We start from the raw sequence: 15,178 nt of genomic DNA, 5'->3' as shown, positions 1-15,178 counted from the left end.
ACAGAGCCCTGCACAATTTCGATATGGGGAACCCCTAACAGAACTACAACATAACTGCGTGGAAGTGATTGAATTGCAAACCAAAATCCGACCCGATCTCGAGGAGACAGAATTAGAAACAGGGGAAAAATTATTTATTGATGGATCATCCAAAGTAGTAGATGGAAAAAGAAGATCAGGGTATGCCATCGTAAATGGGGATATGGTCCTAATAGAGTCAGGACCACTCAGCGCTGCCTGGTCCGCTCAAGCATGTGAACTTTATGCATTATTACGAGCCCTAGAACTATTGAAAGGAAAAAGTGGCACTATTTATACAGACTCTAAATATGCTTATAGAATAGTCCACCCATTTGGGAAAATTTGGGAAGAAAGGGGACTCATAGGCACACAGGGAAAAGGGCTGATTCACCAAACTTTAGTTACTCAAATATTGCAGGCACTGAGAGGACCTAGGGAGATTGCTGTGGTACATGTCAGAGGACATCAAAAGGGAACTGCCTTCCACATAAGAGGGAATAACCTAGTGGATAGAGAAGCTAGGGAAGCAGCTCTTAGGAAGCATGATGTAGTCCTCACCCTACAAGAAACGGATAACGGAAAAGGGACACAAGAGAAAAAGTATACAGAAGCAGAAATAAAAATTATAAAGACCATAGGAGCAGAACTGAAAGAAGGAAAATGGATTCTGCCTGATGGAAGAGAAATACTGCCAAAGGAACAAACTAGGTGTCTACTTTTACAGCTACACCTACAAACCCACTGGGGAACAAAAGCATTGAGTGATCAATTTCTAAAATTTTATGGGTCTGTAGGAATATATGAGATAGCCAAACAAACCATCCAAGGATGCTTAACATGTCAAAAGGTGAATAAGAAGGTGATTAGGCAAGCACCTGCTGGAGGAAGACGAATTGCATATCGACCATTTGAGAGAATACAGGTGGACTTTACTGAACTACGAAAGAGACGGCTAGAAGAACGGTGGAAAAGGGGTGAACACATGCATCACGAGTAAAGGGACCCGTAACAGGAACCTGGAAGGTTGAGTCTACTTCTGGAGATCCGAAAGTTAAGCTTAAAAGAACTTGAAGCATATCAGGGCATAGCTACCCTTTGGATGCTAATTGTATGTATATTAAATCTTGTACTGATTAGAATATTAGCCATCATTGGAAACTCATATAAAGGCCCTAATAGAAGGATTGGGGGACCCCAAAATCCCATAGGGGGAGTGCCACCTCCAGTAGAGATACCCACAACATCTTGAATTACCTGAAAAATTTAAAATAATAGGTGGGAAAATTTACCTAGATGATTGGTTATCTGCTTTGAATCGAGCCCCCACTAACTCGTGGAAAAGTTGAACGCAAATAGAAGAACTATTGCGTGTGTAAGTCTGGACCATTTCCTAAGAAGCATCAGGGAGAGGGCAAGACCGGAGAAGGGACCAGTACTGTGGCTCAAGAAGGTTTACCAAGGGCTGCAACCCCTTAGGGTAATAACCACCGGGTAACATGGCCTTTACCGGACCTCTCCTAATTACATGTTATTGGTCTCAGAATTGTAGTGAATGTATTGTTAACACCCGGAGGGGAAGAATTCAGGAACAAACACTACTATGCCTGTTAAACCTATGCTATGGAAACCAGAGTATGCTCGATGTAATGAAAGCAATAAGATAACCAGTTACAAGCTGAAAGAGGTCCCCTATCAATGGCGGATAGAGGTAAGAGCTAATAATGAAGGAGGGTTAACTGGGAAAAGTACAATTATTATACACCCTGCGGAATCATGAAATTGAAACACGAGCTAACTATGGGATTCCAACCATTGCTAAAAACTTGTTTATAAATCTTACAGAGAATATTGTGAAAGCATTCTTTTATGGTTCAATTGGCCTTGGCCAAATTCAAAGCCAGGACACGAATTAATGACATTCAAAAGAAGAGGAGGGATTGTTATATATGGAGTGGTAATTTGTGTCAGAAAAATGGCTGATATTAATAAAGAAGGGAGAGATTTGGGAATGTGGCAATGGGGGTCGGAAAGCCTCCTGGTTGATGATAACATCAGACTCTTAACGGTGAGGTCATCAGGAATGTAAAGAGGTTAGAGGAAATAAAGAAGGGGGATTGAGGCAACGCCCTGCTGTCTGGGGTTGCTTGTTTTCCCCTCTGTTAAGGCACAAGGCACGGAAGTTGCTGGGGGGGTTGCTGGTTAGAACTGTTAACATTTATTGTTTTATGTTATATGATAATAATATTATTAGTGTGGTTTCAAGGGTTAATGAAACGCGGGAAAAGCAATCCCGTTTTGTTGCTTTTGGGAACCTTGTGGTGGGCAGAGCATGTGCAGAAGAAGAGGGAGACAGTCGAAGCCGCTCCTGCAGTCTGGAACAAAAGGTTGCTAATGGTGATGGGGAAACCGTGAGCCTTTCACCCACAAGGACCGCCACAAAGAGAATTCTAATATGAAGCGGGGATAGGATATCCATATGTATAGGCGTACTTGGGTTTCTTGTAAATATGTAACAGCAATGTCCTCTATATATTTGGAAAGTTTGACAGTTGGGTGCGCATGGTGGTAGAGCATAGACTCCCCACGCACCCAGCGCTGTTTACTTGCCTTTTATAAATATTCTTTTATGTTACTAAATTCAGAGGGAGTTGAGACTTCATTTATAACATGATGAGGTTGCATCGTCGGTTGTGAAGGTAAAAGGCAGTCAGTTTTGACTGTAAAAGGCAGTCGGTTTTGACGGTAAGAAGACGTTGGGATTGACGGTAAGAAATTGTAAGAAGTTGTTGGGTTTTTGATGGTAAGAAGTCATAAGACGTTGTTGGGTTTGACGGTAAGAAGTTGTTGCGTTTCGATGGTAAAAAGGTTGTCGGATTTGATGGTAGGTTTAGTCTGAGTATTGAAGGCTTCCAGCAGTAAGCTCTGCATCTGAAAGACAAAGGGAAGAAATGTCATTCCCTGCTGTGATAGTCTACATGGAACTGTCTGGCTCACTGGTTTTCTTTCCAAAGAGAGAAGTCACAACCCTGTACACGGATTGATCTGCTCTCTGACTACAGGGCTGAACTGACTGGAGAAGGCGGCTTCCAAAGCCCTCCCATTAAACGGACTACATTTGAATTCTATGCTAAAATTGGTGAGCTGTACAGAATAGTAGGACAAAGCTACCTGCTTTGATAGCAAATGGTTGCCCTTAGGTAAGTTACAGTCATTTGAAGGTTTGACTGGACGGCATCCTTGGTTTACTAGTGATCAAAGCTGACCAAATCCTAGCCACAGAACAGAAGCGTTCAGAAACTTGCTAGAGAGAACACTTAGGAATGCAGGAATTTAACTGCTTTAATGCTGCTCTTTCTCTCACGTATCTGCAATTTCCTTAAATCACAAATTGTCACTAGCTATCCTTGTTCATTTATTCAAAGGAACATGATTCCGGTTGAAAAGGCACTCTAACAAGTCCTCCGTTGCTCCTAGTCTGTCCCTAGCTTCTTTGAGAGCTTCAATACAGTAGAAAATTAAAAATAATAAACTAGCAAATAATTAACATGTGGAAGTGGTCGTTTTTCAGATTAGATTCCACCATTCAGAAAATCCTGCTTAAGAGACATTTTTTCTTTGCTTTGAAAGACTGACCTTCCCCAAAAGGAAACTAATTAGTATCTTTAGGCTTGACGAAATACTTGAATTCCTCAATTTAACAGAATTGCTTTGCACAGCCCTCCTATCCTGCTTACCTTGCAAGCAGTGTATCCAAGTGGGGTGGGTACTGCTGTATTTATCAACGAACATCTCTTTCACGTATATAGCCCAGGGATCCCCATGCCCCGCGCTTGTGTAATGCATGCAAGACGTTTACTTTCTTCCTCTACTTTGGACTGGTTTAGAAAGAACGAGTTCGCCATCTGCTGGCCAGAGAATTCACTGAAGCCCGAAGAGCAGTAGAGCAGAGGCATTTTCTTCTGTGCTCTTCCTGATTTTTCAGCTAGAAGAGATACTTCCAGTCCAGTACAATCAGGATTCTTTTGACATTAGTATCGTAAAAAGTCCATTTTTGCAACACTGGAAATTGAAAGACCTCCGTTCAGTCCCTAATTTTGTTCTTGATAATGGGACAGATTGCATGAATGTTGGCAAGAATGTGTGAACAACCAGCCTCCCCTCCATGTCGTATTTTAAGATGACAACTTCTGGTGCTCCCTGTCTCAGAAAAGAAAAATGCTTGGAAACAATTGCACTCGCTCTTAAGCTTGAAGAAGCTTGTCAGTGCCAGAATCTACTGACTCTGGCAATTTACTTCATCATCCAAACTGGGCAAAAGATATGAAAACCTCTTCCAGGATTTTACTTCTCCAAACATTACGTAAAAGGCATTCAGCTGTACAGCAAGAAGCTGAAATAGCTGCAGGTAGTATGTTATTCACATGAATTATTCAGGCAGGTTTTTTTTTAGGAAGGCTGCGATTCATTAGAACATTACTAGCCTGTAAGCCTCATGGCATCACCTTCCATCTTGACTGCTAAACCTCCTTGCTGCCTACTATCTTCTTTGCCAAGATACAGCTGTCCACATTTACTTTTCCTACTTGGCTGGACTGAATTTAAGAAGGGAGCTTGCAACTCTTCCTCTTGTTTGCCACTTCATCATCAAACCAGATGAAAACCATTTGCCTTTAACCTCTTTATTTCAGGCCTTCTTTCCTAGTGGTCATTCAAAACTGGGAAAAAAATAGTCTACCAAGTCGGGGGTTTTTTTGATTTGATAATAAATCTGCAGACTGTTAAGTCATCAAGCACTTCAAGACTGTTTGAAATAATCTCGAGATTAATATAAAAGGAATTCCTCAAACACGCTGCGGCCGCTTACCTTTAGTATAGTTGTTGGATGTGATGGAGCTGTATTTCTTGCTTTCGCCTGCACTGGAAGTCTTCCCTTCCTTGTAAGGTTGTTTACTGCTCTCACTTCTGCATTACTGACATGAAGAGCCATCTGGAGGATGGGATTCTTCCTTCTTCTCCCGCGTTATCTTCTGGAAACGAGGATCTAAGTGTTCCAAGGAGCCTTTCGCTTTCCTGGTGTTTCTCCTTTTTCTTCTTTTTCTTCTCCTTTTTCTTCTTTTTCTTACGCTTGCGATTGGCATTGTCAAAGTGAAGCGCACAGAAACACAGATCATGAAGTCTGAAAGAAACATGCAAGTTAAAAAGGGAAAAAAAGATGTGGCACTTGTTGCCTATATGAAACTTGATTTATTTTACCACAGGTGATGATTTGCAGCATGCCAGCTATTTTGTGGTGCTTTGTGCACACGCAACTTATTTTAGATGCAGCAAACTTAAGCCATCAGATTGAAGGACCATAGGTCCTGGTTTGTACACAGATCATTAACAATGGCTAGCTCTGGAATACGTGCAAGCAGAAAAAATCTTTTAACCTAATCTGGAATGGTGTACGGATGTGATTCGAACTATGTGGTCCAAAGCTAGTGCTCTGACACAATTCAGCAAGAGCTTTCCCATCTTCACTGATCAACCTAACAACATGATCCCCAGCCAGCTGATGCTATCTAAATAACTTAGAAACTACCAGGAAAAAAAAAAAAAAAAAAAAGGAAGACATGAGAAGCACCCAGAAAAGAATTAGGATAAAAAATGCGGAGTATGCTGGAATCCTTGCTTACTTGGAATCCTTCTCTCCATCTTTATCCTTAGACTTCTTTTTCTTCCAGAACTTGTGATATTTTTGCATTTTTTTCACCACCTAAAAGCTCCTTTTCTATCTTTCTGTCTTTCCTTTCTATTTCACTTTCACTACCTTCTGCACGGGTATATTTTCTTTTTCTGTTTCCTTCTGTTTCATTTTTCTGGCGACAGTTCTCCAAATGAGCTGACACAGGTGGAAGCGCATGTCTTTCACGAGAATGTCTTCCGGAATGTTGCTGAGGTACCGAGCAACGATGCAAGTCTGCTCGGGGTGTGCTAAAGCGACGTACATCTTCCTCTCTCAAGAGGGAACCGTGAGGCCATCCGCTTTTGTAACGATAATGCTTATGTGACCTGCTGTAGTAAGTTGCAGTCGATCTGTCAAAGGCTGCATCGCCGTGAGAGAACTTTCTCTCTCTACTGTCTCCTGTCGCATGAGGTGAATAGTAATCATTGTAATAGCTACATCTTTCCCATCTCCGTGCTTCGTCTCGATAGTATCTTTCTCTGCTCCAACTTCTTTCCCCTTTGGATCGGTAGTATCTATTGCTACCTTGTTCTGATCTTCCTCCACTGCCAGATCTGTACTTTGAATATTTGCCTGCTCTTCTGCCATTCTCAGGGCTGTTTCCTTCACGAGGGAAAGATCTGTACCTGCTTCCCTCCCAGTACTCCTGCTTGTGACTCTTTTGCTCAACAAATTCCACGCTCTGAGAACACCTCCTCTTGCTGGAAGGACCTGCTTTTTGACTCTCCTTCTCTTCACTAGGAGCATGTTCCCTCTTTCTTCGGTAATGCTCTTTGTCAGTGGTTTTAGTCTTGTCCTTTGTATCTTGGCGTCTATCTGCAATAGCTAAGGAGGAAAGGTTTTTAGAGCTACATTCAGTGTCACACTTGAGAGAGGAAGTTTGCCGCAATTTCTCACCAGGCTCACAAGACTCTTTGCCGGACAAAACGGTTTCTTTTGAAATGAGGTCACGTTCTTTTGATCTTCTTGGTTTCTTCTTGTCTCCACGGTCATCACATTGGTACTGGGCGAGGTATTCATCATTCCCAGGAGATTTCAGAGGTTCCGCAACACTGCATAAAATAAAAACCCATTTCTCACTTCTGCTGAAGGACGTGAATATTAAGAGTAAAACCTTCCAAAGGCAAACAAACAAACAAAAACCTCCGGACTACAGGAACGCTCGCAAAGATATGCCATTTAGAAACCTCTCCTGTGATTAGGACACCTTCTTCAGCTCCCAGAGAAAGTGTTTTTTCCCCTCTTGCTTCTGAAGCCATTGCACTAAAAAAGCAAACGCATCTGTCTCCTTCCACCTGCTGCTCTGAGAAAAAAGGCATAGGGGCGAGCGGGGAACAGCCAATGTTTCTCCAGACAGTGGAGAAAAACGGAAAAACATTCTATAAAGGAACACAAGTTCTCCTTGAGGCACCAACCTGCATCAGAGTGATATGCTCAGTGCTGATCATTAGTTCTGTTCGTGACACTGGACACACAGTATGGAATTGTATTAATTTAAATCCTTCCATTAAGTACTATTAGTAGACAGATAAAACTGTAACGAACTTCCATAAAGTCTTTTCTTAATAAGACTGTGCTCATTTTACCTCATTTCCTCTGACAAGCTGTTTAGCTGGCTGGCTGTGAGGGACTCCGTGATGACTTCTCGATTGACTGAAGGCATAGCTCCAGGCATCTGCAATTAAAACGCACAAGTCAGCAGACAAAAAAATACTATTTGTAGTAGTACTGAGGACTAGTCTTGTCAGAATGTCTCCATTAAATGGTAAGCAAGACCGCTGTGAGTTGTATGCGTTATCTACACTTCAAAGATAACCCCAACTCACCCCCCAAAATCTACTTTATGAAATTAGGAATTTTTATCTCAGCTGAGCTTAAGTTGACAAGTTCTAATGTAAGCTCAGGTCTGCAAATTCTAATGGGATAATACGACAAAGTCTTACGATCACATTTGTGCTGTGTTTTCTCAGTATTTCACCTGAATTAGGAACACAATAAACACTTCCGGATACATCGTAGGTGAGAAATTCTCGATGGAGCAAATCTATGTTTCAAGCAATCCATTTGTTTTAGAAAAGAACATCTCAGAAGGTTTAACAGGTTCAACTCGGCAAGTGGAATCATCAAGTTTCAGTCCGTTTTCTTTAGATTCATTAACTAACCTAATAGCACCATTTAGTGAATCTGTTTTTGGCAGCTCATGCTGGGATCTTCCTTTGTCAGCATTCTGACAGGAAGAGTTGGAATGCTGCAATGTACGGACTACCTTTCCAACCAAAATTCCATTAGAGGACATTGCATTGCAATTCCTTTGAAATAAGCCCTTTGACTCCTCCTCAGATTTTCCTGAAGATTCTGCACCATAAGGGACTGTGTTATCAGAGCTGAGTTTAGGATTTTCATTCACTGTTGGCTCCACAAAAATTTCATCAGAAACTTTTTTGTTTGTTTGCATTTGCTTCATTTGCATTACCGAATTTGTAATTGTGGATGAAGGAACAGCCTGGTAGAGATCTTCATCCTCCACAGCACTGCTAAGACAGTCAGGCTGTGACACAGTCTGACGAGCAGGCAATTTATTGTGAATACTGATGGTGATCTTCTGTTTTCTTGACGTATCAGTCATTGAAGGCCTGGTAATTGCCTGGTTTTGAACACAGGCCATTGGTGGTGCTGAAGATGGCCTTTTTAGGGTGACACCAGTGGTCTTTGCGTCCTCTTTTATGGATCCATTTCCATTTAAACGGCTTGAATTCTGTATTTAAAAAGAAGAAATTGCAAGATGGATTAACACAAACACTGCATGTAACATTTTGAAACACAAAACTCTCCTACTGAGTGTTTCTACAAATGGTCTTAACACCTAAAAAGAAAAACACACTGCCCTTTAAGGATAAATGCAAGTCCAATAAGCGTATTCAATTCCTGCTTTTGGTTTACTGCAGATTGGTATCAAATTAACATCATCTTTGAAAACCAGCCAAGCAACTTAACATTACCTGCTGCTATTCCCAAATATATTTATTTTCCCCTTTAAACATACCCTGAAAAGCCTGAAATAATTGTTCTGGTGCTCAGGAATAAGACAATTAGTTTTCCCTGTCTTAGCTAAAGTGACGAGGATAGGAAAAACAAGTCCTCTTTTAAATGATTTGAGGATTAGTACACTCTGCTTAAATTGTCAAAGAGCGTAGCTCTCTGTGCTTTAGAAAGCTGTCTTGGAGGTATAAAGTAATGGAGTCGCATGGCTGCACAATTTAGCAGTAAACACTGTTTGAGTGACTCTGGCTGTAGCATGAGGGCTGTGAAGAAAGCTGCAGCGTGGGAAGGAAAACAAAACTAAGATGCCGAAAACCAAACCAAAAACCCCACACCAAACCCCAAACCCACTAGCAGTTTGGTGCCGTTATCTGCCCTCCCACTTCCCTGAATTACCTTAATCATATGAGGAAGAAGTCGTGGTCCCATAAATCCAGCCTGCTTACTATTAGTCCCCTGCTGACCAGGAGGGAATAAACAGGGATAAGATGGAGCTGGCAAGTAAAACGCACGTTCTCCAAGTGTCAAATCATAGCGCCTTCAGAAAAGAGCAGTGATCGTAGTTTAGTTTTTCTTTCAGCCTACTCTTGGATTAAATCCCATCCTATCATTTTAGAGGAACAGCTCATACGATATGGAAGCCTTCTCTACAGAAGGCTTCGCCAAGACTACAAACTGAAAAGTAGAGAACAGTCTTCCTACTAAGACTATCACTTGCAGAGCAATAATTCATTCTTACACCACAGATGACCTTCATTTCTCTCCTTCTCTAAATTAGCCAGCTACAGATAACACATAGATAGCAATTTACACAAGTGCTGCAGTTTAAGGCCAAGCAACAAAAGATAATAAACGACACAGAGAATTTCAGGTTAGACAGAACTGAATTAGACAAATAATAATCTTCTCCCCGGATAGCAAGAAAAACACTTGCAAAACATAAAAATATCAATAACGGGAAAGTAAATCTCTTCTGAACACATTTTAAGATTTGTTATTACCTGATATAAAAAAGTATGTAAGCTTGCTGACCAAGAACTCTTTTAATGTCAGTACGCACTACTTTAGCATCATTCATCTGATACCAAAGTCCATTACCAGCCTGCAAATAAAGACAACGATTTCTTTAGGTGAATTGCACGTTTTCCAATTGAAATCACGGATAGGAACAAAATACACACATGTCCAATAAAAATATAATGAAATCTTTTTCCCTAGAAACAGTAGCTGCTAGTCATGCTTTAATTGGTTTGCCAGCACAACCTTTACCCTGTTAGAAATGCTGTTGACTTCTACCTTTACATAGCATATATAGTGTCCTGAGTGACAGTTGACACCGTGATGTACCAGCACCGCATATAAGGCATAGAGCAGTGGTTCTCCCATTGACTGCGACATGTAGGCTCTCAGGTCCAAATACTCCGGATATTTCACCTCCTAAAGAGACACCAAGAAGATAGAAAAATTATCCCAGAGTACTTCGTGGACTAGCCAGAGAAAAACACTTCCAAAAAACACAGACTAGAATTTATTTCTAGAATATATTTCTAGAATATATTTCTTGATTCACTACAAATAAGTCTTCCCATAAACAATGGTTAAGACTAGAAGTTGCAGAGAACTGTTTCCTGATGAATCAGCCTTCTCAGAGGAAAGCATATGCTTCTTGTCAAGCGGGAACTTTATTGATATTAAGAGAAAGAATAAGCCATAGTCGTTAGTCTACAATTATTGTCTGAAAATATTAACAACTTTCAGCTTTGGGGGATGTCCCATTACACAATGATATAGTTGCATTACAGTGGTAAATATACCTTGTTGATCTTTCCACCTGTGAAATCTGCAAATCTTTTCAGTGATATTGTGAGAACCTGGGAAGAACGGTGTATGGTAAATCTCTTGGACGCAGGAACCATCTTTTTACACCTTAAAAACAAGCAGAGATAAGTGTTTGAAGGCATCTTCTTTTTTCGCCCCCAAAACAAACTCCTTTTAATGTCTCACGCATGCCTATGCTATTTGAATGATATTTACTTGCATAATAGGTTGGTCTTTTTTCTTTTCATAAACCCATGCACTGCGTGTCAGGTTTGTTAATACAGAGAAGAAGGTCAATTTTCCCAACAACTCAGAGCATAGCGGGAACAGGAATCTCTCACGAAAGGGTATTACCAGGTTGGATGGCAAGGTACCATTTCTTGGTCTACAAAAGTGGCTATTTGAACTCCAATCCTGGATACATTCTTTCAGCTTTCAAGGGAAATACAAATACTGAAAGCGGAACGAGAGAGCCTTGGTCCCCAGGACTAGAAATTGCAAATAATCTCCAACATAGGTCGACTATCAACATCAAAAATACAACAGAAGCACATGGTCATTCTACAGGAGGGAGACATTTAACAGTAGGAAGTCTTCATGTACTGAGCTTGTCTGGAAAGACACTGAAACCATCTGCCATCCTTTGAAACAAAATAGTTCAGTTTGACACATTGCCCGCTCCAAGGTAGGACCTACGGCGTAAGCAGTGAAAATTAGCCACTAGCCCAGAGAACAACGGAAACTGGGCAGTTTACATCAAGAAAAGTACTGTCGAGAGCTAATAAATAGAAAGAACAAAAGCACCTCTTTTTGAATTCTGATGGCAAAATACAAGCCAGAGAATTGCAAACCCATAGGGAATGCCTATGAACAAGACTTCCCCCCTCCAAAGAAACAAAAATCCAAGTCTTTTATAAACTTCCACAAAACTTGTAAGTAGATCCAAAGTTTAGAGGTAGTCCAACAGAGTCATGCAACATAGAAAACTGACATCTAGGATTAAGACCTAATCCGTCAAAATCTTACTCGCTACATTTATAGCAATTCTCTCCATCCAGCTCTTCAGGTTTCACAAAGAGTTCCAGAGCTCTGGTAACAGACGAAACCGCCTAGAGCAGCGAGAAAGAAGAGCGTAAAGTCACCGTAATTCAAAATTCCAGAGACACACTAGTAGTTTATAAGAGAATCTTACTAACATACTCAAGCGATCTACTAGGAGCACTGTGAAGAAGGAGGCAGAAAGAGCATGCTCAGCATTGACCTCACCTGGAAGGCATTTGACTTTGGAACAAATACTTTTCCAGTAGCCTAGACAGCATCTATAGTGTGCTTTGTCATCAATACTGGGGACAAATTCATCAGTCTAACAATTAGATGTATATTGAGGTAGAACAACAAAGAAGTATGACAGCATTATCATTTTTGCAGAAAGAGAATTCCTTCCCCTTAAACCCAATGCAAATGTGGAGACTATTTACATGGGTTCCACAGAAGGACAAAGTCCAATCCACTTCCTTAGCACCACCAAGCTCTTACGTTTTAACATTATATGTGGTTTGGTTTTTTAAGTTAAACAAGTTTAATTTAGAAAGTTATGCATGTACTTAAACATCATGAATTATATTTAGAAAACATCTTACCTTTATATCCAAAGTGATATCAAGAAATGCCTCATACGTATCCGAAACTGCTTTGCAATTCAAGCACTTCACTGGAAGCAAAATATAAATGCTTAACATTATGTGAAGGAGACTAACTGTCCAAATTCAAGTTGTTGACAGATACTAATTTAGACAAACTACAGACTGCTTTACTACCGACAAAAGACACAGATCAGTTCTAAGGACAGGAATATTTTTTCAAGTACCTCTTGATCTTAGAAATCCTCCAAATATTTGATGAATGATGGTGGTAGCTTGAGAAGATCTGTCCAATCTGGAAATAAATTATAATCAGACCTCAGAAGATTTAAGGCACAGAGTTAACTCTTCAAAGAGTTTGATGAAAACCAAGGATGATGTAGACTTTCGTTGCTGATAGTAAATAAGGCACTAAAAGGTGCTAGAGATCATTTCTGAGAGTAAATAAAGGACTAGAAGGTGCTAGAGAATGTATGAAAGTGAACTTGTTTATGCTTACTCGGTGCTTCTGTTCAAGCACGCTTCCTGCATAGCATCAACAGTATAGCGCAAGAACTCGTGTGCGTCTTCTTGACTGCCAAAACGGAAATGTTGTCCTATTCCTAAATAAGAAGATGATAGTATTGACCTCATTTAAAAATGAAATCATTCTTGTATTTCTAAAATCTCTCTTCATTGGAGTGTTAAAACCACTTAGACACATCAAATAATTATTTGAAGATTACAAGCTATCGAAAAGAAACACATCTGAAGCCACTTACGACTGAGATTACTGATAACATGCGTAGGCTCGATAGCATCAACAGTGCAACGCAGGGCCTGGTTAATGTGAGTCTCCATCGTGCACATCATGCAAAAATCTTGTTCACGACCTGAAGAGTGAAAGAGCAAAGCATCCCAGTCCAGCGAAATATCCAGAACTACAAACATCTAAGTACAATTTAAACTATAGATACAATATCCACTCTCCTTGCTACATTCTATTCTCCCAAGATGCCAATGTCCCAACAGTCTTGTAACATTTCATTTCACACAACTTGACAGAAGAAAAATATCCACTAAGCCTGTATTCAAATGCATTTTGTGATGAGAAATCTAAAAGACTACTGCAAAGTCGCAGTTGTAAAGGCTGACAGGAATGTGAACTCCACAGGCTGCAAAATGTATTACTCTCTAAAATTACTACCAAATGCATTACTGTCCAATGCACTTCATTATTCCCATGAAGCAATAAATGATCCTTTAATAAACAAACAAACAAACAAATAACTAAATAAATAAAACATGGTGCATTAATTGCACTCCATATGCTATTCGGAGCCCACTGCTAATACAGTGCTCAAAGCCAGCTGCTACAGGTAAAATCAGGCAAATAAGCTTATCTCACAGAATCACTGCTGTTCTTTCACCTTCAGAGCTATCCAACAGATTCAAAATACTGTTAGAAAGTACTCACATGACTGGCTGTGCTCAAGAGAAAGCATGTAATTGGCAAGTGGGGGTGTGTAGGTCAAACACTGTAGAGTAGCATTAAGAAAACATGTGTTGCCAAGATTGTATAGGCCAACTCCAACACTTTGTGTTTCTCGCCAATCCATACAAATCTTCTCAGGTGGAAAAAGAATGCTCTGTGGCGGAGCAATTCCATCATTAACGACTGCAAGAAAGTTAAATTTAAAAAGAGATCTTGTTTGTTTGTTTCGAAGAAAGGTATTTAAAAAAATACTATTCTGCAGGAGCACCTAGAGGAGCTAGCTACAATCCAAACCAGAAAAACTTATTGCAGACAGCTTTAATACCACCAAATTCAAATTGGCTGGTCAACACAATGTTTTGGGGAAAAAAAAAAAAAAAAAAAAAAAAAACAATTTTAGTCAACCATTTTAATTCTTCTAAGGCAAGGCTAACTGCCATTCTGTTTGTAGCACCTAACGCCAAGTTCCTCTCCATCTATAATCTTTAACCTGATTAACTCAACTACTGTTTTTTTCCTTATTATAACTTAAACCACAAACTTAGACTTGAAATTATACGGTAAAAACGTAAAAACTAGGAACTAGGAATGACGGTACCCCTACAGATACCAGATTTTTTCCTGAGCAATGTTATCCTTCAAAAAACCTGTGAAAAATGGAAGCTGTGAATAGCAACAATCAAACACTTTTCTCTGCAAAACAGAAAAGACATGGAGGAATCTGTGCATTACAAAAAGCTCCCCGTATTTCTCTGTTGACTGTAAATATATCAAAATTAATTTCTGTAACATCAGTCACTTCAGTTGCCTTAGGGGATTCGCTTTTGAAGTCTTTCTTCACAGTAGTCCCCTTCTCTATCAGTGCAACAAGTAAGAACTGCATTTTCTACTTTTGCTTTGAAGAAAATGGAGACAGGATAGAACGCACACTTACTTAGATCTTTTGGGGCAAAAGCCTTAGATTTTTCAGATGATCTACAGTAAATAGCACCTCCACGTCCTTGGGCCACAGAGACTTGGCTTGAATCTTCTGCAGGCACTATCTGGCCCCAGTTGGCGGTGCGTGACATCAGTATTTTAGGACTTGGTTTCTTGGATTTGCCAGACCGCCTTGAAGAGGGCTTTTTAGGCTTTGAAGATTTGGGCTTCTTAGCTACGGTCATTGTTCACATCTGCAACAGAGACAGAAGTTCTGGCTGACGTAAGACTATCAAGAAGCATTCCAAGAAGAAAAGAGTAACAGAAGTCCTGTCACTTAATCTCAAAGAAACAGCCTTAAGAACTAAATCGCTGGTATGAATGATTTAAAAAGAATCCCCAAACTAAACACACAAAGTGAAAATTTCCATCTAAACTCTATCAGTATTACTTTTCGCTTCTGCAGAACTAGTGGCTGATGCCATTTCTTTCCCTTCCGTAGGATTTTAATCCATTACAACTCTGGAGTCTTTTTAATATAAA

General features: G+C 40.1%; 1 protein-coding gene across 1 annotated transcript; it reads right to left on the bottom strand.

Annotated features, from left to right (window-relative positions):
* Positions 1-7,328: 7,328 nt before the first annotated feature.
* On the bottom strand, positions 7,329-14,880 carry LOC309891130 (ubiquitin carboxyl-terminal hydrolase 42-like; the record flags this gene model as incomplete). The annotated part of the gene is made up of 13 exons (XM_082785515.1): positions 7,329-7,421; positions 7,794-8,501; positions 9,182-9,323; positions 9,787-9,887; positions 10,082-10,222; positions 10,600-10,711; positions 11,630-11,712; positions 12,244-12,314; positions 12,471-12,538; positions 12,743-12,845; positions 13,005-13,115; positions 13,700-13,900; positions 14,652-14,880. 13 exons carry the CDS (start codon positions 14,878-14,880, stop codon positions 7,329-7,331), a joined length of 2,163 nt encoding a protein of 720 aa, XP_082641641.1.
* Positions 14,881-15,178: the final 298 nt, after the last annotated feature.

Source organism: Aythya marila, assembly GCF_965140915.1.
Source record: "Aythya marila genome assembly, contig: HAP1_HAP1_SCAFFOLD_164, whole genome shotgun sequence".
In the NCBI taxonomy this organism is placed as follows: Eukaryota; Metazoa; Chordata; class Aves; order Anseriformes; family Anatidae; genus Aythya; species Aythya marila.
The sequence above is the reverse complement of the archived record's forward strand: the minus strand, read 5'-3'. Positions and strand labels throughout refer to the sequence as shown.